We start from the raw sequence: 26,084 nt of genomic DNA, 5'->3' as shown, positions 1-26,084 counted from the left end.
TTGGAAAACTGTCTTTAAAAGTTACAATTGAGCTATAGATACACAGTAGCCTGGGGTAGGACACTACCATGCCTTGCAAGGAAGGCTGTCAAACCTGGAAGAGGCTTTTCTGGAAGGGAAGTAAATCTGTGACCACAGCAGACAAATTGTACCTTCTTGGGTTTTGTGGAGTGCTGACTTGGAGGACAGACTCTTGTGGAATGGTCTGAAATAATCTGAAAGAAGTCAGACTCAATATGCCATTATTGTTGACACTTACTAAATTAAAGGAAATTAACTGAAATTATGACAGTCATCTTTTGGAAGGGATCTGAAATGAAGAGATTATTCATTGCCAATCACTTGAAACAAAATTAGTAAGCTCTTTAACTGAAAATAAACAAAATGAATTGTACTAGTTAGGAAATTATTTCTATGAATAAACTATGTGTGTTATTCTGAGAAATGAATTAACCAACCCTCTGAAAGGGCTAAATACTATGTCAGTGGATTCTTAGAAATAATTGTTTCTTTTTGTATTAGTAAGAAACCTAATTAATTTGTTGCTGTCTGTGTTTGCCATGAAATAGTACTTTTCCAGTCATTGTATATTAAAAGAAAACAGAATTTGGCAATAATAATTTTAGTTAATTCTCTTCATGTACTTCTAAAGCTTCTCAGGACCACCATAATTAGCTGTATCAGATACTTTATTTTGGTATTAGAGCATGGAAAGAATTTATAACTTTTCAGACAAATATATTTTTTAAAGAAGGTGAAAAGTACAGTACAAATAAAAGTAATATACAGACAGTTTAACTTCTGAACATAGAGGAGGAAATTTTATTAGTAAAAGCAGTGGATTAAAAATGTAACAAAGTTCTCTGTGTAACCCAATAAACTCCATTTTATACTAATATACAGAAAATAATCACATTATAGAATGCATTTATCACGTATTCATTATATTTGTATTTTAGTAGTCAAAGTTTAAGCCATATTTCTTTTGTGAATCTAATTCCACCAATGAAAAATTATTGAGTCTATACTATATTGATCTGGCACCTTTAATTATTGACAATATTTATCTTTTCCATTTCCTATTTGTTAGAAGTCTGTTATTCGATAGGCTTCCTCATGCTCCCAAGACATTAACTCTAGTTTTGTTTCTTCAGAAACTAACACTTTTCTAAACTTATTTGTTTTATCTGAAAATTTTAGTGGGGATTTCTCTTCTCCCTTCTCCCCCCTGTACCTACTATCACACTGTAATTAACTTTCTCTGATTTTTGTTAATTATTAGAATGAATATTCAAAGTTATCCTATTTTATAGCTAGAATTTAAATTACTTAACTTCTGCATATACTATTATGTTTACTCTAAGTTAGATCTCTTGTGCAACTCTTTATTAAAATATTAGAATAGGCATAAAAACATAATAAACATTTCTGAAAATATATGACTTCTTAATATTGCACAATAAAATAATAACAATAATAATTATGAATTGGGTACAGTTAACCAAAACTATAAGTATACTCACAATAAGGAAATAATATGGCTAGAAATGTGTGTATGAATATATATATATATGTAACAAAGTATTTGTAGTGAGGTTAAAATTTCACCAAACATTTCATTTCCCCATGAAAGGTCCTTAAAAATATGGTAACCATTGTTTTTATTCAATACTTAGTTGAATTTTATCTTGAAATTTGAAAACTGAGAAACATTAATACTGAGAAAAAATGTTTAACAGAAACTCATTATGTCCTATTAGGTTATATGGCTAAGTTGGAAAGAAAATAATGTATCTCAAGATACACTCTTTTTGGTTGTTTGTGATTTGTGAAAATCTACCACTATTGAAGAAATAATACCACTTCTGTTTTCTCTTTGAGTTAACAGACTTAAAAGGGAGCTTCATTAATATTAATATTAATAATCAAGTTTGTAAGCTATACAGTAAAAAAGAAAGGCAAATGATTCATTACAGTGAATAATAACTAGATTATCTTTTCTTGTTAAAGTATTGATCTTGCTTTTTTCTCTGTACTCACATTTTTATTTATACTCTACAGATTTTTATGTATAACTTTTTAAGTTGACTAAAAGCATTTCATAATATGTAAACTGATTCAGATTTTGTTTAGAATTATGTGTTTACAGTTATGTGATTATCTCTATTTATAATATATTACAGTAGCCTAGCAAGCCTTTTAGAAGGGACCTTGAAGATAATTAGCATATAAAGTTTCATTTTAGTGTAACTTTACCCACTGATGTCTTATGAATATTCTACTTTTCTTTAGCAGATTTTCCACAAATACTAGGAGAGTCACCATGATTCAATTTTGTCACAAGGTGATTTCAAAGTGATCTTTACTGAGTTTTCTTGAATGCTTGCAACTGGAACTTTTGGGGCTGATGAGGTTTGCCAGGAAGACAGAAAAGATGGTGTCACTTCAGATCTGATATTCCTGGGTCTGGACTTAAAGATTATCTGTTGAAGATTGATTCTTCCCCATGTCCTCTCCAAATTCAGATTTCACTTCTCCAGAGGTTTAGAAGGCCCTATTTCAACACTGCCACACAGAAAAAGACAAAACTCAAGAAAAATAATATTACAAGTTGACTGCTCTGCAAGATACATGTCTTAGGTCAGAATTTCATGGCTTTTGGCATCAGGCCAGCATACTATTAATAAAACAAAGAATAGAAACAAAAGCATTGTTGAATTTAATTTCTTCCCCAATGTAACTTATTATACCCTTCAAATATAAGGTGTTCTTATTACTCAAATAATTCTTCAACTAACGGGGCACTTTTTTTTCCTTGCATGATCTAAGCTAGAATGGGTAGGGCACATAAATATGTAACAGAAAAAAGGAGGTCAGCCAGGTAGATGAAAGTGAAATATCAAGTTAACATTCTCTTCTTCAAATACTATTGTTTACACTCTGCAAATAAAGTACACACACACACACACACGGAGTTTTCCTTCAAATTTCTAAATTCACAGCTCCCCTAACCTGCCTTATTTTTTGCAGCAACACTTTGCCTAATTTTAAAAAAAGAGATTGTTTCTTAAAATATTCCCCCCACATATCAGGAAACATATAAGCATTTGAAAGAAAAGATGACTTTCATAATCTGTATGCTTAGAATTATTTCTTTCATCTAAAAAGGAGCTCTCTTGGTTCTGATTGGTTTAAGCAATTGCATTACGTAGAATAAAAACATGCAGCTTTTTAAAGGTTAGCTGAGGGCTTCATAGTCTACCTAATTAACTCTGTTCCTTTCTCAAATAGGTAGGATAGAATTATAGAAATTTTCTCACATAAAATTAATATTCTTCACTCTGAAATGAAACCATGTCCTTTAATTTTTCTTTTTTGGTCATCATTTGATCCTAGCTTCCTGTGATTTCTTATTATAATGGCAGTTAGTACATTGATACATTCAGTTTAGAGCCAAGCAGAGTTATAATCTTCACAGCCATCTTTTTCTGTCAGCAAATGAGTAAGATGAGAAATTATAATGGCTTCCTGCCCCCTAGTGACCTGTGGTGAATTTTGATCAAGGATGAACAATTGTCACTAATGAATCTCAATGAATCTCAATCTCCCTGAATAGAATAAGGGAACAAGTTAAAGAGGATTTAAATTTCTTAATGCTAAAGTCAAGTAAGCATGTGCATATAAATATGTAGGTGCTATTAAGTTGGGTTAAAATTAGCAAGAATTTACAAGCTATTGTCATTTATATTTACCAAACACATTCTAAATTCTTGCATTTTTGCCTCTTGCCAACATATAATTTCACAAGTAGCTAAATTTCATCTGATTTTAGTATGAGAACCTCCTATGTTACCAAGTAAATATGTCCTTGAGTTGTTAGGCCATGAAAAGGGGCCACCTAAATGATTATATTGACATTACCCATTCTTCTATTATAATTTACAAAATAAAATTTGGCAGATAGATCATTTTAGTAGTAGATTTGCATAAAGTTAAAATCAGATTCAGTTGGGAGGAAACTCACTTGAACCACTGAATAACTGTTTCATTTGTTTAAAGTTTGCTGCTAGATTAGGGTGGATATATAGCTGTTGTTTCCTGAAATTATCTTTCTTTTACTAGTAAGACTTTTTTAAGTTTACACTAGAAAGACTTAATTTAAAAAAAATGTTTTTGTAAATTGAATTACAAATGGCTAGAAAAAACTTTTGTTTTTAGGCAAATTTTGATTGCTCTATAAACTTTATTATTTTAAAAATATTTTTATTGGTTTTTAAAGAGGAAGGGAGAAACATCGATGTGACAGCTCAACATTGATCAGCTGCCCCCTGCACGCCCTCTACTGGGGATCGAGCCCACAACCCGGGCATGTGCCCTGACAAGGAATTGTACTGGCAACCTAACTGATGCCCAACCGAGCCACACCAGCCAGGATATGCTCTATAAACTTTAATCAAACCAATCACAATATGGTAATTAGGGATTTTGTTTTGTTTTTTAGCCAAAGAAATGAAAAATTTATCCACAACTTCTGTTAAGGCAAAAAGAGGAAACTAGTTATTCTGGGGTCCTGATTTCTCTTAGGAATATTTTCAAATGATTTTATTTATCAGTCTCATAACCAGTAAAAGGAAATGAGGATTGATGGGAGAGATTAAAATATAAAGGTCAGGAGTATGGAAAAGGGAGGGCAAAAAGTTCACAAATGTAGAAATATGTAAGTTGAATTCAAAATAATTTTTAATTGAGCACCTACCATGGGCCCCTAAAATGGTTGACAATACCACTAACTGTTTTAAATTTAAATAAAGGAAAATGAAAACATAGCAGTATTTAGGCTTTATTTCCAAAACATCATTCTGAATGACCTATTCAAATAAAAAGTTTTGTTCTTGGCTGATATATTTTCACATTACTCAACATGTTCATTAGGTACCCACTATTACCAGCTACATTCTCAGGCATCGCAGGTGACAGGTGATGAACAAGGAGCACAGAGTCTCATAGGAGCTTCATTGCATGTGTTCCTAGGCTGAAAAAGCCCTTCTTTGTACTTCTTGGTAGGTGGAGTATATAGCTTGGTGGTGGTGAAATACAGGAATGTAGAAATCAGATAGGTCTAGGTTCAAATTCCAGCTCTAGTATCTAGTATTTAGTTTCTGTGTGGTCTCAGGAAAAAAATAGTCTCTCTGAACCTCAGTCCCCACCTGGAAAATTAGAATGATACTTACCTCAGAAGGCTGTGAGGATTGATTAAAATTACACATGTAAAAGCATTCAGCAGAGTAGAAAGAGTGCTCTGAATGGATGCGAGGATTACTAGAGAGAGCCCTAGGATGGATGGATCATGGGTTTCCAAATCTGGCCTGCCCCTTCAATTTAACACCAAATATAACTACTTGCTTCAGTTCCCTGGCATGCATCCTGTCACTCCCAGTTTACTGCACCTCAGGTATTAAGGAGAAGGGAGACATTCCACAAGGATGTTCCCACAGAGCTTTCCAGTACCCTGGAATCCTAGTAATGCTAGGGTGCTTGCAGAGCAGTAGCATTTATCACTGAGAAGCATTTGTTACACAGGAGGTGGGGGTGGTGAGGAAAGATGAGGTACTGATCAAAGTAGATTAATGGCCAATTTTTTTTTTTAACTTATTAAAAACCCATTTGAAATTAGGAAAAAAATACACCAAACTTCTTAATTCTCAACTATGTGTGCACATACACATTCAGGTTATTTTTCTTTTGATTGGTACTGATTTAGCTTTTAACAATAATGACAAGTTCTTGTTTAACCATTACACTAGTTGGGGGAGGATTTTCCAGAGATCTATTAATATGGAAGTTTCTAAAGTGATTTAGAGATACAAATATTGTTTTAACCAGGGAGAAAGTTGCCAACCACCACCACCCTCTTGCAACTTTTTTAGAATATAAAAGTTTGTATATTATCTCAAGTATTTAGGCATATCCTTGGCACATTCATAATAATTGTTTCATTAGGCATTCTATAGCTCTAATTGAATTATTTTAATCTATTCAAATAATTTTTTAAAGATTTTTTTATTGACTTTTAAGAGAGGAAGGGAGAGGAAGAGAAACAATGATGTGAGAGCAAAACACTGATCAGCTGCTTCCTGCACGCCCCCTACCAGGGAATGAGCCAGCAACCTTTTGGTGCACAGGATGACACCCAACCAACAGAGCCACATTGGCCAGGGCATAATCAAATTATTTTAACCTACCAAATTACTTCAATCTTTACTCATCTTACTTAGAAAATTTCAAATGTTTCTTTCTATTCAACTTTTCTTGTTCATATTTTTGTTCTTAACTACATTGCTTAGATATGATTTTTCAGGTCAGTCTATTATTTCTTTTAATTGGTGCTGAGTGCACTAGCAAACTCCTTAATTCTTTTATTTTTACAACTAGCCCCTGGAATTCTTCTAATTTTTGTCTATACTCAAACCTCACACATTCAACTACTTACGTGATAAGGCATTTCTCTGAATATATGAGAGATTAAGAGCCCTTGTCTACTATCACTTGGCTGTGCTTCATTAATCTCTGAGATTCTTAGTCCTGTATACTAAAGAATTATAAACATCCGAGTTGTACTGTAATTGATGGCAAGCTTTTTGGGCACCAACTCCATTTCTCCAGAATTTCTTGCTAGAGAAAAGTCCTTTTAAGCAAGACTGTGTTTATGAGACAGAAAGAGAAACAAGATTGCACATATCTCTATCCAGATATTCCTTTTATTTTTAGATTTGGAGCCTGATCACTCAAATTATAAAGGCAGGAGGAGCATACAGCTTCCATAACCTTGATTCACTGTCTTCACAGCACTGGAGGACAAGAAGCAATGGTAAGCTACAGAGTTGTAAATCCACCCCAGGAGAGGGGAAAAATGAGAGGAAACTGAGCTGGACAGAGTTGTTGGATATTTTTCATTCCTCCTAGTTTTAAAAGGCAAGTAGCCTTTAAATGAACTCTTTGCCTTAACAAGGAAAACTATACATTATATTTAAAGAAGCCTGTGCTCCCCTGTAGCTAGTTCCAGAACAAAAGGTTTGTGTCCTCTGTAACATGAGACTGGGAGAAAACAACATCGTTGAAGTGTGGCTTTGTGAAATTATAAACATCTCAGTCATGTAAAATTAGAGATTATGTTAAATGTTTATATAAAGGTATTCCCCCAAAATGTATACATACTTTAACAGCTGATAGCTCAATTTTGAAAATGAAATGTATTTTCATAAACACTGCCTTTATAATTATTCAAAGTGTGTATATACATTTTTGGGGGGACACCCTATATTTGCTTGTTAATTGTTGGCTATTAGTACATGTCAAAACACTAAGTTATCCCTTTTCCTAATGGAATAGACAACCCATTAAGAAATGGATTGGTACTAGTGGTAGTACTTAGAAAGAAAGAACCCTGTTCTTTAATGGTGGGAAAGCCATTGCAATAATTTTGATGAAGGTCATGTAAAACAGTGGTCCCAAAGAAAATTATGTTATTACATAGTTTAGAAATTTGGTTTGAGTTTATCTTATTTCTCTACACTATTCTCTGATTGTCTCTGGGTTTGTTACAGAACTTTATCAGGTTCCTATCAGCAATGTATATAGCATATCTCATTTTTAAGTTGCATTTTAGATTTAATTACAGTACTTGCTAAACTACTGTATCCAAGACTAAGATGAACCACTTTTCTACTATGTGGCTCTAAAAAAAAATCCTTGATTTATCATTTGTCTTTTTGTGTATTTTTCCCATCTCTACTTCCCATTAATATTGCATGGCTCCTGTACTATTCCTATTTTAACACATCAACGTCTCCCCAGAAACCTCTAAGCTCACACTGTGCTCTAATACTTCTGTCAACTAAATCTGTGCTAGTCAATAGATCTCTAAATTCTCTTGGCAACTTGTTCTTTTATGCAAGTTGTATACAAAAATATGACCTGCATATCTTAAAAATCTGATGTAAAAAAAGAGCAATACTAGTCATAATCACAAAATTATACTTTTAAATATAAGAGTTATTTAAAATCCCTTTCATTATGAGAATGGTATTACAATGCAAATAATTCACATTAAAAGGCATTCTATTCAATAGTTGTGTTTATTGGCGGGTCAGTTAGCCAGTGTTTTAATTCACATGTAATTCATGTAGACCCTATGTCAGCAACAACTAACAGTAATACTACTTTAACTAAAAAATGATAAACTATTTCCATTCATATGCTCTGTGATTATTTTATAGTCCTCAAATTTTGTAGTCCTTTAAAGAAAAAAAAAATAAAGCATGGTGATAAAAGCAATTTGCCAAATCACATTTTCTCCAAGTCTTAAATAGTATAAAACACAAGACATTTTTTTTGCACATTCTACTTTTATAGAACAATCAGATTTGTAATTGATTTCTTTATTTTATTAGCTTTATCAATATACATGGCAGCTTTCTCAAATTAAGTTCCAAAAGTATGTAATTTTAAAGGTGAAAAATCATTTTCCTTTAGATGTCATATTCCTAGAGAACTATTAAAATCTATTTATATAAACAAAAATAATTGATAAACTAACACACTTTAGAAATCAGAATATTTTAAATTATTTTAAATGAATACAAGATATCTTTTTAATTAACTATCATAGTTAAATTTAATATCACAAAACAAAATGACTTGTCCCCATGAATTTCTCAAATGGGGTAAAGTCATTGGGTTTTACACTTAATATAAGTTTTAAATGTGATTATTAAATGATAATATTTTATCAATTATAGGAAAATAATCATTTATAGGAATTTCCTTAGGTCCATCAATTTTTTTAGGCCAAGTTTGAGCCCATGTCAACCTTCAAGGTTAGATTCAGTGCACCTAACCTGCCTAATGAGAATATGAATTTCATTGATAAGAAGGGGGAATAAACAGTGGCTAAATCACTGTCCAACTTACCAAAAAGGAAAAAAAAAAAAAAGCTAACAGTGAATGGGATAACTTCAAATAACTAATTACTTTAAAAAAGCTTTTTAAATTTTAAATAGGAATGGCCAATGATGTTGGGTTTAAAATTTCACAGGATAACCTTAAAAAAAAAAAACACATAGAAATAGTGAAGTCATTACCTTATTGATAAAAAAACTAAAGTTTAATAGTCATTAAAGGGGTAACAACCACTTGTAGTCTACATTTAAAAGTAATTTTAATCATAGCTAAAACAAACTAAAAACAAAGAATTCTATTAAGAAAAAACAAAAATGATAAACATTTAATAACACCTAAAATGTAGATACTTAAGATCCTAAACAAAAATATTTAAGGTAAAAGGGCCTTGAAATTTTTTTCTAACAATTCAGCTTAGAAAATCAATTTCTAAATAGCTCATATCCTTTGCTTTGGTGTTTTGTCTGCTATCAACTAAACATTAGAATAGAAAATGACTTATGTTCTTTTCAAATGCTTGGCATTATAATGTGATCTCATATCTTTCCTCAAATTAAATTTTGCTCCACATATTCCACATGTATACAGATGAACATCCATGTGCTGTTCCAACTGTTCATTATTTGGGAATATCTGAAAGCAGACCTGGCATATAGTCTCACCAGCAGATAAATGAGAAATCATATGCCGCACATGGTCATGTTTTCTGAAGTTTCCTTGATCACAAATGGAACAGACATACCTGGCCATGCCTTTGTGCATATCATTGTGCAGTCGCAACTGACGTTCTCTTAAAAACTGCTTTCCACATGTCTGACACACAAACTGTTTTTCCTTCGTGTGAACAGTATAGTGTTCTCTTAGGTGACACCGCTGATAAAATCCTTTTCCACACAGATTACAAAAATGCTTTCGTCTGTGATCTCTTTCATTTTCTTCCATGATGGCACTCTTAAACATATCTTGGTCTAGGCAGCTAGACATATGTTCAACCACTAGATTTTCGGTTTCAAAACGCTGGCCACAATTAGGGCACCGAAAAGGACAGGCAGAATGTTTAAATAACTGCTTTTTTTGGATACTATTTATCTGGAAATGATTGTCCCTAAAATCATCCAACATTTCAACAAACATATCTCTTATTTCAGACTGCTCATCAGGATTCTCTTCCATGTCCATTTTCTCCTCAGTATTTCCTAACCCATTCATTGTCAGATCTTGGGGTTCTCCACATCTTTGAGCATGTTCCTGAAGCTGTCTACCCTTCACAAGTATTTGCCCACATTTACCACATGCACAGATATTTTCAATGTGTTTGGCTAAGTAATGAGATGACAGGTCCTCCTCAGTTATTGTGAGTCCGCAGAGCTCACAAGATGCATTTTCAGTATCCTCTTGTACTGGACTGCTATTGTTAGGGGGCCTCGTATTTTCTAAACCACCTCTCTCCTCAGCATTTATCGACATCCGAGGTTTTAGAGTTTTCCTACCACTTTTTTTAATACTGACATCTTCTTCAACATAGTATCTATAAAATGGTTCTTCAGGTTCATCTTCTAATTCATCGTTGTCAGTGGACTCATTACAATCTTTATCAGTAACTTTAATAATGTTAAAGTCTTTCAGTTCATCTGTAGGAATATCTTCTGGCTCCATCTTGATGATGATTCTTTTCCTCTCAGCAGCTCTGCTTTTTTCTTCACTAGCTAGTTCAGACTCCACCGTGCTATTCTTTCTGCTTCCAGTGGTTGAAGTCGAATCATCAGCAGCCTGGCTTGTGTCTCCTCTGTATTTGTCTGTCTGTGCAGAAAAGGTCTTAGAAGAATCCTTTTCACCAAATTCAGCTTTGATATTGCTGTCTTTTCCATCTCTAACATCTACTATTCTGTGATAGGATCTTGTGTTTTGGTATGAATGTCTGTTAGTACAGGTTAGCACATGCTCATCTAATAATTTTTCACAGCTAAAGCCAAATCCACAACTATCACAGGTAAAACTTCGTCCAAAGCGTCGTGACACACGTTCTTTTGGAGTAGATAATTTGGACACAGAACTTTTTTTACATACATCAAATAGTGGTTCAGGAAAATTACCTAATTGTAAAGACTCTTCATCAGGCTCTCTGGTATGTGGTGTATTTACTGTTGAACTTGGCTCTGCACACCACCTATTGGCTTCACTGCCATTTCTGGCCACAGTATCTTCATACATTCTTACCCCAAATATCATTTTGCTGTTCTGTTTGCTAGAAGCAGAAGATGAACATTTTGAACTAGAACAATCTGCATCCTGTATGTCTTCTAAGCAGTCGGGAACATTGTACAGCTGTAGGTAATTCATTGCCACTTTAAACTGCTCAAAACTGGAGGGAGCAGTCATAATTTTTCCTAAATACATAAATTGCAAAATGAGATCAAAACACTCAGCACTAATTTTCATGTTGCTGAGATTCAGTTGTGCAGTACTATGCTGATGGTTCATGAAAAACATTCTAAAATAGGAGCTACAAGCAGCTAGAACAGCTTTGTGTGCTTGAAAGTAAATGTCATCAATTGCAATACAACAGTCACAGAGAAAACCCCATTCCCTTTGGTTGTTTAGCTGCTGAAGGACGTAGCTGCTGTGGCTGGGCTTTGCCATCTTCTATTAATTAGAGACCTATGTAAAACAAAAATATTACAGTCAGACAAGATATCAGAAAAGCAACTGAACAAAAGAGTAATTCTGATCATGATTTGTGACTTGTGTAGTCGACTTTGCTATTACAGTCAAGGCTATGAATCAAGTCTTCCATTCTAATGTAGCAAAATTCAATAATATATACCTGAATCATATTTTAAATTTGAGGTGAAAATACCCCGCCATTTATTCAAGCTTCTCATTTTAAGAAATACAAGCAAAGTCAAGCAAAAATCATCATTTTGGTTTCATTACAACTCTACAAGGGAAAATGTATAATAAATTTGAAAGGAAAAAAGACACAAGTTTAAAAGTACTTAAAGGATATAAACAATGAAAGTAAATAAAATAGCAACTTAAATTAGTAACTAAATTGCAAAATATTAAAAACTTCTTAGATGATGGATATAAAGGAATTATTGCTCATTTTTTAATGTGATAAGAACATTTCAGTTATGTTAAAAAAAGTCCTTATCTATTAGATATGCATACTGATATATTTACGGGTGAAATTATATGCTTGAAAATAATATAGTTGGTTGGGTGTGGGGCTATAGATGATATGAGATTGGTCATGTGTTGATAGCTACAGAAGCTGGGAGACAGGTATTATTCAATTTTTGTATTGAAAATTTCCTTAGAAAAATTCTATTTCAAAAAGCTTATTAAATTACATGGAAATGGCACCGAGCAAATAGGTTTGATCAGTGCTTTTTTCTTGATTACAGGAGAAGCAATAATTCTGTAGAGTCAGAATACCTATATTTTATTGCTTGACATGCACTTTAGGGAATAAACAGCAGTGGACCTATTTGGGAAGAGGTGTCTATCCATAGATTGTAAATTTTTCTTTGATTTAAAAAAAAAGTGTACAAAAGTAATGCATGCTCATTGCAAAAAAATTCAAACATAAAAGTATATAGAATAAAAACACACCTTAGATTGCATACCTCTTCCTAGAGGTAACCTCTCCAAACACTCTGGATTGTATATCTTCAGATCAGTTTCTATGGATACATACAGAATCAACAGATATTGAGTACCTACTATGTGCTAGGCACATAGTTTTGCTTTTGTTGCATATTTGTTTTTTAAACCTAAATGGGATCATACTACATTACTTTCTGCAACTAGTTTTTTTCACTTAGTAACATATGGTACACATTTTAAGTATTTTTAATGTAGGGAGTTGACTTTGATAAAAAAGGAGAGGAAAATATTAAAAGCACCGGAAGTCCTACCTATTATGTTACAAAGCTAAAATAAGATCCAATTTTAGCCTCAATTTTTAATCTGTATACATAAAATTTCAGAATCTGTTTTCTACTGAAAAAATAAGTTCCTACACAATTTGAACATAAAAACTTAACAAGCTGTTCAGAGAAATAAAATGTTCACTCTTCAAAGTCCGCAAATTCTTCAATCCTTGTAGTAGTAATTAAGACAGTATCTAAATTGACTTACTTCACTTGTTCTTTATCTGTTTGTCATAGATCACACATGGATAACATACTCCTTTCCTTTTGCCTACTGCCTAAAAACTCATCTAGCCTCCCTTTCCCTGCCTACGGAGAGAGTTGCACAGCTAGGGATGCACAAGAAATAGTGCTGTTGACATGTACTGGGGAAATGAAGGTGGCTCGTAATGAGAACTACTGCCTTCTTGACACTGCAACCACTGTGCCTTTTCTATAAGGTAGTTCAAATATTTCAAGTAGGTACAATGTTTCAACCTTTTGTGATCTGATATCTGTGTCAAAACTGTGAGGAATCATGTTCACCATGTACCTAAGTTTAAAAAAAGCAATTAATGCACAAAGATTTTCATTAATGTGTTATTTATAATTTGAAAGGCTGGATAATAAGGGAATTGTTAGTAAACCAGGATAAATCCACACCCTACAATTCACTGTCATGAAGTCTTTAAAAACTGTACTTATGAATGAAAACTGTAGGAGAAAATGAGAAAAGTTTGACACCCCCGAGCCTATTTTATGTAGGATTCAGAGAGACCTTTAATAAATAATAAATCAAAGAGAAAGAGGCAGAGGGATAGATATTACCTCAATTTTTTTTTTCTTCTAGTGATAAGTTGTTTAAAATGAAACTCATTCGGGGGATAATGAATGCCCTGTGTGGAAGCAGAGACAAATGTTGTTGAGGACAGTATGGTACAGTGGAAAGAGTACAGGCGTGGCTCAGACAGATCTGAGCTCCAGTCTAGAATTTGCTGCCTTAACTTGTTTATTCTCATTGACCCCAAGTTTCCTCAGTCTCAAAGTGGGGATAAATAATAATTCAAATAATGCATCAAACATGAGGATTCATAGAAGCAAAGTGTACAATGTACAGCGCTTGGCATGTAATAATTAATGGAAGTAACAGTGGCAGCTGTGTGGTTGTGATGCTTACGTAAGTATCAGGAGTTAAATTTGACTAGATAAGTTTAGTTTCCTTCCAAATAGGAGTCCAGCAGTATGAAAGCCAACAGTTAATCTGTAAAAATTTCCAGGTTTTAAATATCCTGTATTTGAAATAATGACATGAAGAGGTTAAAGGTTCCCAGGACCCTTCTAATTTAAATGAAAAGCAGTTTTATGGTAACCAAAATTAATGCAACTAGATAGAAGACCAAGATGACAGCACATCTGTAACTATAGTTGCAATCAATTAAATTAGTGAAAATGCATACATTCGGTGTTAACACAAACAAAACACTAAAACAAGTAAGAGCATCGATAGCACTTTAATGTATACTTATTAACTCAACAAATATTCACTGAATATTGTACTGAGAGTCGGCAATAGTACAGGTATTCTGTAATCTCAAGGATATAAGGTGCAGAAGAATTTTGACTTTTTCTAGGTTAGTGACTTCATTCAACATGTACTCAGTCAAGTATCTACTCTGTGAAAGGTACCATGCTGTGGAGGAGAACAAGGCTCTGGGTCAGACAGGCCTGGGTATGAATCCTACTGCCTTCTTGCCTCATGTCTCTCTATTTCAATCTTCCCCTCAGAGAGCTGGAAGCTGAGCAAGTACTGTGTCTAAAATTAACGCTAATACTACAGCTTTGAGGCTGACCTAAAATTGTAGTTTCATCGGTGTCATTATGCAAATGTCCAATTTCTGAGTAAAAACAACTTTAGGAAGACCGACTTAAGAGCAGTCATTAATACATTAGTACCAGCAACTGTGTTCTTGTTACATCTCATTCAGAAAAGCTTTAAGGAGGCTTAATAACATCAAAAGACAGGGGTGGGGGGCGGTGCCCAGGGTGAGGGATCTAAATACCTGTGAGACTTTTAGCTTATCTCAAGGATAATTTTTGCATTAAAATTTTTATATTCATTTACTTTTATTAATAAATTTCACTCAAATTCCAACAGAAGTTTGCTCTCTTTTCAAGTTTTTGGTATCTTTAATGCCATCAAAAAAACTTAGTGAACTTTGTTATATAGTAAAGCTTGTAAACAGTTTTAAATAAAAGAATTGCTATATTTCAGTTGTTCTTTTTTTAAAATTGATTTTAGAGACAGAGGAGGGGCGAGGGGGAGGAGGAGGAGAGGGGAGGGAGGAGGGAGGGGGAGGGGAGGAGGGAGGGGGGAAGGGAGGGAGAGGGAGAGAGAGAGATCCACTTGTTGTTCCACATATTTATGCATTTCTTGGTTGTTTCTTGAATGTGCCCTGACCTGAGGTCAAACCCCTAACTTTGGCCTATCAGGACGATGCTCTAACCAACTGAGCTACCCAGCCAAGGCCAGTTGTTCTTGTTTTTATAACTGAAACTGGTGGTTGCTTTTGTTTGTGCTACTACTTGCATCACTGGTAGAACAAATTTATTACAGCTAGAAGCCAAGGGCTTGGGGCTGAGAGCAGAAACTTCAAATGAGATCTAAAGCCAAAGGGTTCGCCTCAGGCTAGCACATCCAGTGTGCATGCAGTTCTCTAGGAAGAATAAGAAGTTAGGTGCTATGAAAATTTTACACTGGATTTTTAGAAATTTAGTTTAAAAAAGTTTACCAGCTCATCTTAAATTAAAAAACGGCCACCAAGCACATTAAGCAATTTAGATATTCATAGACTTTTACAGCTTAGAGAGATCTAATCTAGTCCAAAATTCTTATTTCATAGAAGGGCAAGATCTATGGTTGTAAAATAATGTATTTAGGGTATAGTTAATTGGTAAGGTAGGTACTAGGATTCCTAACCACCCAGACGGGTACTAACAACTGTACAGTAGTTACTACATATTCCTTAGTACTATACAGTGTGCCCTGAATACAAGGACAGCGCATGAGTCCTTAACACAGGGCTTATAGGCCAGGTGCTCTTGCACCTGTGACTACCCATTTGAACTCTACCTGTAATATCATTTTACCCATATATTTGCATCTCGTCTTATCCAGTAGACGTGTTCCCTACATTATACTGTGTAAACTATTTCAGTACATTTCTCACTGACATAGTAAGGTTTCAGAAATACTTTTCCTTCATTGCTAAATCTCTTACATTGGAAAAAGCTTTGCTGGATGTTCTTTTGCCCTAGTCTTAGTCAAATGATAATTTAAGGGTCTATAAATAAGCATATAAAGTAGATGAAGAAGTAACTTAAAAGGAGTTCTGGAGTTGACCCTGTCAGTAAGGCAAATAATCACCCTCTAATTTGTGTCAGACTTGCATTACCAAGGAGGCCCGAGGACGATTTGCATAGCCTCAGTGAGTCTACAGCAGAGCCTAGATCAGCATGAGGTCTCTGGACTACTAACAATTATCGCTGGATCTCAAAGGACCTTTAAACATATATTCATTCCCTGGTACCTATTTCCATGTCTTATCTCACTGAACGTATGTACTTAATGAATACAAGGGCTTGAGAGCTACAGACGAGCTTTTTTTCTAATCCTCAGTGAGGACATTTTTTCCACTGCTTTTCAGAGGCAGTGGATGGGAGAGAGAGACACATCCATGTGAGAGAGACACATCAATTGGTTGCCTCTCGCACACGCCCCAACCAGGGCTGGGGATCAAGCCTGGGACCCTTCAGTCTGCAGGCCAACACTCTAACCACTGAGCAAACCGGCTAGGTCCAGATAGCTTTTTAAGAAGCCTGCAATGAAAGGATTCTCTCATGTTTATAAATCAGAGTATCAGAACATATTGAACACCTACAATATTCCTAATACTGCCTAGAGTATTGAGGTAGAGAGTAAAGAAGGATGGTTTACGATAGAGCTAATTACATATAAGGGATTAAATTTTAAACCAAGAAACAACCCGAGAATAATTAAGTACTAAACTACACAGCAGCATAAACAAAAGCTTGGAAATGTAATGGGAGGGGAAAGCATAATTTGTTTTACTGGACTTACTATCAGTGGGTAAGGCTCTAGTCTAAGCAAATGTCTATGTGCATATCATACGTTTTACATACATGTATGTATGCATGTTAAGTATGTATATAATTTTATCATTTAATCCTAACAAACCCTACAAAGTAGGTAATATTTTAAGAACCATTTTTTCAGATAAAACAGAGGCACACATTATATAACTTTCCTAACGCTACAGAGGACTTGGTGAGAATAGAACACAAGCAACAGGACTCTTCAGCCTGAGATCACGGCCTTAACAATTTTACCACCTATTAATATAAGGTCAGCCCTGGATAGTGTGGCTCACTTGGTTGAGAATTGTCCTGTGCACCAAAAGGTCACCAGTTCAATTCCCAATCAAGGCACATGCCCAGGTTGTGGGTTCTGTCCCCAGTTAAGGTGCATACAATAGGCAACTGATCAATCTCTCTCACACTGATGTTTCTCTCTCCCTTCCTCTCTCTCTAAAATCAATTAAAAATTTATTTTTTTTAAAAAAAGGTCACCTCAGCAAAATTATTTCATAGAATACCATTTTCCAGGATATATTGTCCAGTTTCTAAATTTAAACTTAATTAAAAATTTTAGGTTTTTGCCTGGCCAGCATGGCTCAGAGGTTGAGCACTGACCTATATGATCCAGATCACAGTTTGATTCCTGGTGAGGGCACATGCCTGGGTTTCTGGCTCAGTCCCCAGTAGGGGGCGTGCAGGAGGCAGCCAATCAAAGACTCTCATCACTGATGTTTCTGTCTCTCTCTCTTTCCCTTTCCCTTCCTCTCTCTGAAGTCAATAAAGATATATATATATATTTTAAATGTTTAGGTTTTCCCCAGAAATTTCCAGGAAGAACCAGTTGTACAGGCTCCTAAAGATAAAAGGTTTCACCTCAAGGCACTGAAATGACAGACATGATCAAGTTTAGAAAATTTTACTCACTTTTTAGAGCAGGTATTCTGGCTGGTTATTAGACTGCACACTGGGTACATACTACAGGAAGTTCTGAAGTTATAACTGAGTTATGTTCTAAAACTTTATTTTTAAGCTAGTTATTTGGAACTTGACACTTATTTCCATAGAGACAATGCTATAAATGGTGGCTGAGTTCTATGCTTATACCCTAAAATCTTTTTTTTAATTTTTAATATGTTTTTATTTATTTTTCCTTTTTCCTTTTTAAAAATATATTTTTATTGATTTCAGAGAGAGGAAGGGAGTGGGATAGAAAGAAACATCAATGATGAGAGTCATTGACCAGCTTCCTCCTGCACCCCCCCACTGGGGATCAAACCCACAACCTGGGCATGTGCTCTGTCTGGGAACCAAACTGGGATCTCCTGGATCCTAGGTCAATGCTCAACTGCTGAGCCACGCCCAGGCTAATATGTTTTTATTGATTTGAGAGAGAGAGGAAGGGGGGAAAGGGGAGGGGGAGAAAGAGAGAAAAAGAAATATTGATTGGCTGCCTCCTGCATGCTCCCTACTGGGGATTGAGCCCAAAACCCGGGCACATGCCCTGACCAGTACGAACTGGCCACCAATGTTTAACTGAGCAACACCAGCCTGAGCTCACACAAAACCCTTTAAAACCCCTAACTGGTCAAAACAGTGCTGTCGTAACATTTATATCATTAGCACTAACAGAGCTGCTATACAGCAGGGCCTAACTGAACTCTCAAGGTCAGGAACGAGGCTTGATGGCCTCTGTGTTTGTTCCCCGTGCCTAGCACACTCTTCCCACATGGCTGGCATTTAATGCATGCTTGTTAAATGAAAGTATTAACTAAGAGCCCAGGAAGCAGACACCAATAGATTTGAATACCAGCTCTACCACTAAACATCTTTTCTAAGCCTACTTTTTCATCTATATAATATGGATAATCATACTCCTCAGAGGACTTGTATAAACTAGAGATGATGAAATTTTGTTGTCTTTTCAAAGTATAATACAATTTTTCTTAAATATTAATGTCATCATTGTAAACACAGTTCATAGAATTTTACGAAGAGATCAAAAGTTCAACCTGCTGCTCTATAGATGAGAAAACAAACTGAGGTCCTAAGAGGTTAAGTGGTATGTTCAAAGTTACATCTAGTTTTAGTGGTTGGCAGAATAGGACCTTGGTCTCCTTAATCCTGGTCTAGGGCTCTTCCTACTTTTCTAACTATAGCCTCAAGTATAGCACACTTGGCTTTCTCCCCTACATCAATTGTGTTTTACTGAAATAGAGAGCTATTCAAATTTCCCAAGGGTTGTTTGCACCTACAAAATCGCCTGAGACTGCTATGCTTTGGAGATTGTGGTTTGCTGGTCAGTGTTTCTATCTCCTTGTTTGTCAAGCCAACAGCTGTCACTTCTAAAAGGTGTGCTGAACTCTTGTTGCCCACCATTTCAATCTATTATGGGTTATAAAATTAAGACAAAAACTTGATGAAACTGAATCTATGTAAATTTCTGAGAGGACCTAGGGAAGTGCTCTATAAGTAAGATAAGGGTTTCATTCCTGTATTTTGTTTCAGCTATTTTCAGCTGCATTATGGATCTAGGAAATTAATTAATCCACACAGAAAGCAAAGGGAACATAATGGCTTCTGGAATATTCCTCTCCCTCAGGAGTGGAGGAGGAAAAGTATTTAATCTAAGCAGTCTCTCTATATTTTGATCAGTTCATTCCTAAAGAGGCAACATGACATCTTCTAACCACCAGAGGGCATTGTGTGAACAGTAAGCTTCTCAGCAAAAAGCAGCTTGACCAGAAAGTCCCTTTTTGCATGTGGCATTCATATTCTTAGAGTTCATTTTGTGGAACTTCTATTTCAAGTACTCACTCTGTAACTTTGTCTGAGACCCACATAAAAATGCTCCTCAACCTGTGTTCTCTATCTTAGCTGGCACCACCCTGCACTAATCACCCAAGCTACTTGGAAGTCACCTGGGAAGTCTCCTCTCTCATAATTATGTCTTGCCAATTTTTCTTACTAAATATTTCTCTAATCTGTCCCTCTATTCCATCATTACCTTCCCTGCACTCCAAAGGCCGCTATCATCACTCCAAGTTACTACAACAGGCTCCTTAACTAGCCCCTCACCCTCAGACGACTCATGAAGAAAATGAGACCATACTATTTTTCTGTTTAAACACCTCAATAGTTCCCTTCAAATATCCTCAGGCTAAAAGTACAAACTCCTTAACAAGGCATACACAGGCCCCCCCATCTACCCATCAAGTCTTGTTTGGCTACTTCCTGCTTCAAACTTCATGTTCAAGCAGCATAAAACTGTTTGTCTCCCAGCACCCGCCATTTCTTTATTTTTTTACACCCATTTTTAGTCCTGCTGATTGGTTCTTCTGCTGAATCTCCCATATAGCATTTAATAATCAGTTTATCACCTCCTTCGGAAAGCCTCTTGTAACACCTCCTTCTCCCCCTATTTTAGGTTTTGATATTACTATGTATTATCTCCTCATTTTGCATTTATTACACTATACTGTAATCATCAGAGCAGCAACATAAAGTAGATGTTAAAGCACAGACTAACTAGACTGTTTGGGTTCAAATTCTGGCTCTGCCACCTGTTAGGTGTGACCCTGAGTAGGTTGTTTAACCAACTTGTGCCTCAGTTCTTGTTTGAGAATGGTAATGGTAATCCTTCCTAGAGTTTAGACTTATTATAAGGCAGTGTCTGTCACAGATTAAGTGCTAAAGAAGAATCAGCTACCAAAATTTTCTGTGTTGGTGTCCCCTGTGATTATGAGTACTTTGAAGGCAAGGACTTTGGGTTCTTCGTTTCTCTGCAACATAACATGAGTTCAGAAAAGGCTGAATGAATAACTGGTGAGGTAGCACTGACGATGGGAAAGCCTACCCTGTTTCTTTCTTTCAGCATATCCACACATATTTTTAAATTGTATTGTTTCCAGTCTAGCAGGTTTGGCTCAGTGGTTAGACCATCAGCCTGTGGACTGAAGGGACCCAGGTTCCATTCCGGCCAAGGGCACTTACCTCGGTTGCAGGCTCGATCCCTGGCCCCTGTCAGGGTTGGGGCGAGAGCCAGAGGCAACCCACCGATGTGTCCCTCTCAGATCAACTTTCTCTCTCTCCCTTCTACTGTCTCTGAAAAGCAATGGAAAAAAATATCCTCTGGTGAGAATTAAAAAAAAAAAAGGGGGGGGGTCAAATGTAGGTTTACAGTTGTGAGTTTGTGAAGCACAGTTTATTCTTATATTACTTATTATTGTATTATTTTTCCATACTAACAACTGTAAATACCTTTGCCCTACCTTTTTGCAGTGGCCAAAAACTTACAATTCCCCATGCATTATACAACTGATTCTCACAACAACCCCGAGGTAGACATTTTTATTAACCTCATTTTGTAAATAAGGAAACAGGTTCAGTGGTTATCAAATGCTCATATTATAATAAGATGCGACTCAAACTCTTTTTCGATTCAGAGCCCTAAGTTTCAGTTTTTATAAACCAGACAATACTCTGGCAATGACAATTAACTCAAGTGTCCCTTTGGAACCAACATTCTAAGCTTCCCAGAATCACCTCATTCTCATCCTGCCCCATATGGCAAGTAGAATGCCCTGCCCCTTCCCCACCTCCTGTTCCATCTGCTGACTCCCACTGCTCATCAGGGCAAGCCCTCCCCTAATACTAAAGATTTAAAGTGGGGATGGAGCTCTTTAGTTTTCTCAGACAACGGACAGAAAATCTGGTTGGTGATTTAATTCTTTAATTTTCCAATTTTGTTTTGATAATTATTTTAAGCTCAAAGCAGAGTAGTGTAAAAAACAAGCATGTCCCCAACATCCTCAAATAACCAATGTTGTCATTTAACATGTAAGCACTATTTTGTTTTCAGAACATCAACTACATCACAGCTCATTCTTCTTAAATATACCAGGCTAAGTAAAAAATGATTCTGTACTTTCACTAAGATCTCTTGTAGTTACTACAAAAGCCACAATATAAATATAGTTAGAAATCTATCTTAAATATGTACCATCTCCTCCCATGCCACATCTAAAAACCAGTCATTAATTCCCTTCTTTCCTCTAATTTCCTTTCCTTGATGTTTGGCATGCTACCTCTGAATAGAGGACCCCTCATCCCACATCAGCATAGGATATCTCGGCAGTGGTCTTCATGGCAAATATAACCACTCCTTCCCAACTATTAATTATGAAATTCCCTACAATGTGACGGTTTGGTTTTGTTTTAGTAAGTTTGGCTTGTATAAATCAACCATGAGCGGCTGGACATCAACATTAACATTAAAAAAGTGTGAGAACTAGCACTAGCCTACCAAGGTACAGTAAATGCTTCAGGAGGACAGACCTAAAATCGTAGCCCTGTTATATTTAAACTCTCATGTCTGTTACTTAAACACAGAATTTCAAATCAGTCCAACACAAAACATTTCCTTTTCCTCTACCTTGCCAATTCTCACCAACCTGAGTAATGAAAAGAGAACTGAGCCCATGAATCATCTGACAGGCCATCCCTAAGCAGAGTGAGGCATATACAGCAGCATAGTTATGATCAAATCTTGCCTTCCCTCATTTTAAACAAGGAATTGACTATTAACATTGATTCTCTCTGGGGAGTGGGAGTCTGAATGACTTTCATTTTTATATTTTATGTACTTCAGCGTAGGTTGAATTTTCACAAAGAACATGGATTTTATAATAAAGTATTTCCATTCTGAGAAAAAAAGGGACATGAATCACTTTTAATTTGGTTCACATAAGAATATTAAAATATCGCTGGCCGGTGTGGCTCAGTTGGTTGGAGTGTCATCCTGTATACATTGAAAGGTCGTGGATTTGATCCCCAGTCAGGGCACATACCCAGGTTGTGGGTTCGATCCCAGTTGGGACACGTTTGGGAGGCAACAGATTGATGTTTCTCTCTCTCTCCCCCTTCCTCTCTTTCTAAAAATCAATAAAAGCAAGTCAAGTTAGGATTTAAAAAAAAAAAAATTAGAATAACAAAGTAATTTCAATATTTCATGGTAAGAGATATTAGCACAAGAAGAAAATATCAGGAGAAACCATCCTTAAGAGACAGAAGTGACCTCTCAAGCAAATGTTTTTCAAATATACCTCAGTTCTGGGGGAAGACAACAGATTGTTGCTCAAAAATAAAAATCTATGGAACATTTTCTGCATTTTATCCCAAATGGTTTCCTCCTCCCCATTTGGGCCAGGTGGTTAATAGCAAAGGCTTAGCACTTTTCCTTGCTGGAGGAGAGGCCTGAAAGCAGGTACTTCTTTTCTCCTGCACATTAGAATGGGAAATGGTGCTAAGTACAAAAATATAGTGGTGTTAAAGCAAAATCAAAACACAAGGTCAAGAGCAAGTGGCTGAGACTGTGTTCATGCCCTGTTAAGGTCCTGGTTAAACATGGTTTCTCTTTTCTCTGACAATGATGCACTAGCCCCCACCCCAAATTAGGCCACTAGAGAGGAGTGGGAAGAATAAAAGGCTTCAGGAGAGACCACTCAACCTGAGCTATTCTATAAGATGAAAACTTGGTCATAATGGAAAAATCTGCTTTTAAAACGAACATATTATTTGAAGACTCTACTGCAGACTGTCTTTATTAATCTTTGGAAAAGCATTTCACTTCTATGCTTTAATTTCCTCTAAGATGATGAAGCCCCCCATCTAGCTCCCCAAGCCATTCAGTTATTGAGACTTTATCAGATATCCAGCAAGTGATTTAAAGGAAAGTTTTGAGATTCTGATGGCCATTCCTCAGTCAAGCTTCATCTTTTTGTATCCCAATTCTCCCTTTCATATCCATTTGCATTGACAAAGTTTCATAGAATCTAATTTCAAAGGAGAAGGCAGAGATTGCTTTGAAATTATCTTAAGAACTTCACCCTTCACCAAATCTGCTCCAGAATGGCTTGAACTTCAGCTTAAGAAACTGATTCTAAGTCTCCTCTAAAAGCCTGGGACCAGTCCTTGGGTTCGAGTGTCAAAGGGAAAATTGTTCCTGTAATAGTTTTCCTGCCAAGATACATACTGTATGGAAATACACTTAGGCCTGGGGAGAACCTGCGCGTACCCACCACACTGACTTAGGAATATTATTACACACATACCAATGTCCTACTGTCTCCAGAAAACATCAAGGACCTTCACCAACATCTCCCTGACGCTCCTAATCTGGAAAATGTCATGTCAGCCTTTGAGATCACATGTAGAAGCGTTGGTTAGTTAGAATGGGAGAGTGGGAGGGCGGCTGAGCTCAGATCCAAGCCTACATATTTTAGTGGTAACGACTCCCAATCCACATCCAACACATTTACCGAACGCTAACAGAACTTCTAGTAAGCGCCCACCACTGGAAGCGAAAGCACTTTTTCCCAGGAAAGAGAGGATCTTTTCCACTGAAAATTCCCAAACCCGAGACCTAACACTTTCTACTGAACAAAAAGCTTGTGTGCCGGCAAGAGGGGGGTGGGAAAGAGCGTGGCAAGAATTTGCACGGCTCTTACGCCTCCTCCCTCGGAGCGCGCCCAAGTCTGCGGCCTCGGCTCCGGGACACTTCCCCTCCCACCCGTCGAGGAGCCGCAGCTGTAAGTTGAGAGAAGCGGGCTCCGGGCACGTCAATCAACCGGGTCCTCCCGCCTTCCGTCTACACCTCCCTTCTCTTCCCTTCCCCCCCCCTCAAAAAAAATAAATAAAGACAGAGAAAGAAAGGGAAAAGAAGGTAACTGATGTGGGAACTAGTCTCCGCTGGGGCTTCTACTCCGACCCAAGGAGGCCGCACGTCCCGGACCCGCAGCGCCGGCGGACGGCGGGATCGAGCAGGCGGCCAGGCAGCCGCCCGTCGCCGGGTCCTCACAACGCGTCCGCCACGCTCAGGCTCCCCGCACGGGTCGGCGCCCGTCCGCCCTCGCACTTCGCCAGGCCCAGCGGCCCGCCGCTCTGAGGCGCGGGCCAAAGTTGCGCAAATAGTCCCATAACTGGCAAATACTCACCGGCCGCAGCGGGAACCGGGGTTGCGGAGATTTTAGAGAGTTTAAGGCAAATAAGCCACGCGAAAGGCGGGCGAGGCGAAGGGGCCGCGAGCTGCAGTGGCGGCGAAGCGCGGCGCTCGGGCTGGGCTGCGCGGCGAGGTTCTGGCTCTGCCAGGGACTGTGCTGCAACAAAGGACTTCCGCTGCCGCACAGCCGCGCCTGCCGCACCGCACTGAGCCGGCCCCGCTTACGCGGCGACTCCGGGTCTGCCCACCAGTTCGCTGCGGCGTCCGCCAGCCTTCCCCTCCCTCTCGCCCGCCCACCCACTCCGCCGCTGGCTGCTAGGGGCACCCGCGGTCGCCTGTTTGTTGCAACAAGTTTCTGCGTCGGGCTCTGAGGAGACTGGCGCAACCCGCACCGCGGGGGCCGGCGCGGCGGCGGCTTGACCACCCCTCTTGCCCCTCTCCCTAGGGTAGGCTGGTGACCTCCTCCCGTCTGCACAGCTGGATGGGGCTGGGCTCCACCCAACTCCCCAGGGGCTGGATGCTGCTTTCCCACTCCCTCAGATGTCAGACCCCTGCCCGGGAGGAGTCAGCCGCTGGGCCCTCCCTCGCGGTACTTCCCGGGCGTTCTGGGGGCGCCGGGACCCTAGCCCAGTCCCGGACGTGGCCAGCCCGTTCAGGGTCGCCCATTCCCCATGCTCCCCCAACCCTGCCTTCCAAGGGCCGGCGGCCTCTGGCTTTGAGTCACTTCCCCCGCCGTGCCCCACCTCGCCCAGCCCTCCTCCCCTCCCAGGCTCCCGCGGCTCAGCGTCCCTGGCCCCGCGCCCTCATCACTCTCCCTTTGGACACGCGGGCGCGTCTTTCCCCACCCCCACTGCCGAACTGACGGGGTGCCCATGATTTTGCACACCCTGGGGAAAGTCCCCCGGTCACGCGGTTGTGTGTGGGGAGCCTGTAACGCCCAGGCTCCTCGCCACGCTTCCGCCTACAGGCACCACTGGGGACTGTGGCAGAGGCGCCGAAGCGCGGGCCGACCCCCTCCTGGCCACTGGAGCGGGCGGGCGGGCGGGTTTTCACGTAAGCAC

At 37.9% G+C, this 26,084-nt stretch overlaps 1 protein-coding gene and 1 long non-coding RNA gene across 6 annotated transcripts in view; one reads left to right on the top strand and one right to left on the bottom strand.

Moving 5' to 3' along the window:
- Positions 1-2,682, top strand: part of LOC308547824 — a 6,700-nt gene extending 4,018 nt beyond the window's left edge. Inside the window, exon 3 of the long non-coding RNA XR_013997554.1 lies at positions 2,296-2,682. This is a non-coding gene — a long non-coding RNA (uncharacterized lncRNA). The remainder of the gene's footprint in view (positions 1-2,295) is intronic.
- Positions 674-26,046, bottom strand: ZBTB1 (zinc finger and BTB domain containing 1). 5 transcript variants are annotated; one of them, XM_081118657.1, is made up of 4 exons: positions 25,019-25,108; positions 12,574-12,644; positions 9,701-11,616; positions 674-2,565 (listed from the first exon to the last, which is right to left on the bottom strand). In XM_081118657.1, the coding sequence occupies exons 3-4, from the start codon at positions 11,596-11,598 to the stop codon at positions 2,529-2,531; spliced, it is 1,935 nt and encodes a 644-aa protein (XP_080974783.1). In that variant the 5' UTR covers positions 11,599-11,616; positions 12,574-12,644; positions 25,019-25,108; the 3' UTR covers positions 674-2,528. The 5 variants fall into 5 exon arrangements, with proteins under 5 accessions (XP_080974783.1, XP_080974784.1, XP_080974781.1 ...); XM_081118655.1 differs by lacking the exon at positions 674-2,565 and adding an exon at positions 13,701-13,768 and having other exon boundaries at positions 8,125-11,616; positions 25,019-26,046; XM_081118658.1 differs by lacking the exon at positions 12,574-12,644 and having other exon boundaries at positions 25,019-25,299.
- Between the last annotated feature and the right edge of the window lie 38 nt (positions 26,047-26,084).

This window comes from Miniopterus schreibersii (assembly GCF_964146895.1).
Source record: "Miniopterus schreibersii genome assembly, chromosome: 1".
Taxonomy (NCBI): Eukaryota; Metazoa; Chordata; class Mammalia; order Chiroptera; family Miniopteridae; genus Miniopterus; species Miniopterus schreibersii.
This window is presented reverse-complemented; position numbering and strand designations above follow the sequence as displayed.

Excerpts from the sequence above, each read along its gene's own strand:
- ZBTB1 (XM_081118655.1), bottom strand. The coding sequence starts at position 11,598 with ATGGCAAAGCCCAGCCACAGCAGCTACGTCCTTCAGCAGCTAAACAAC.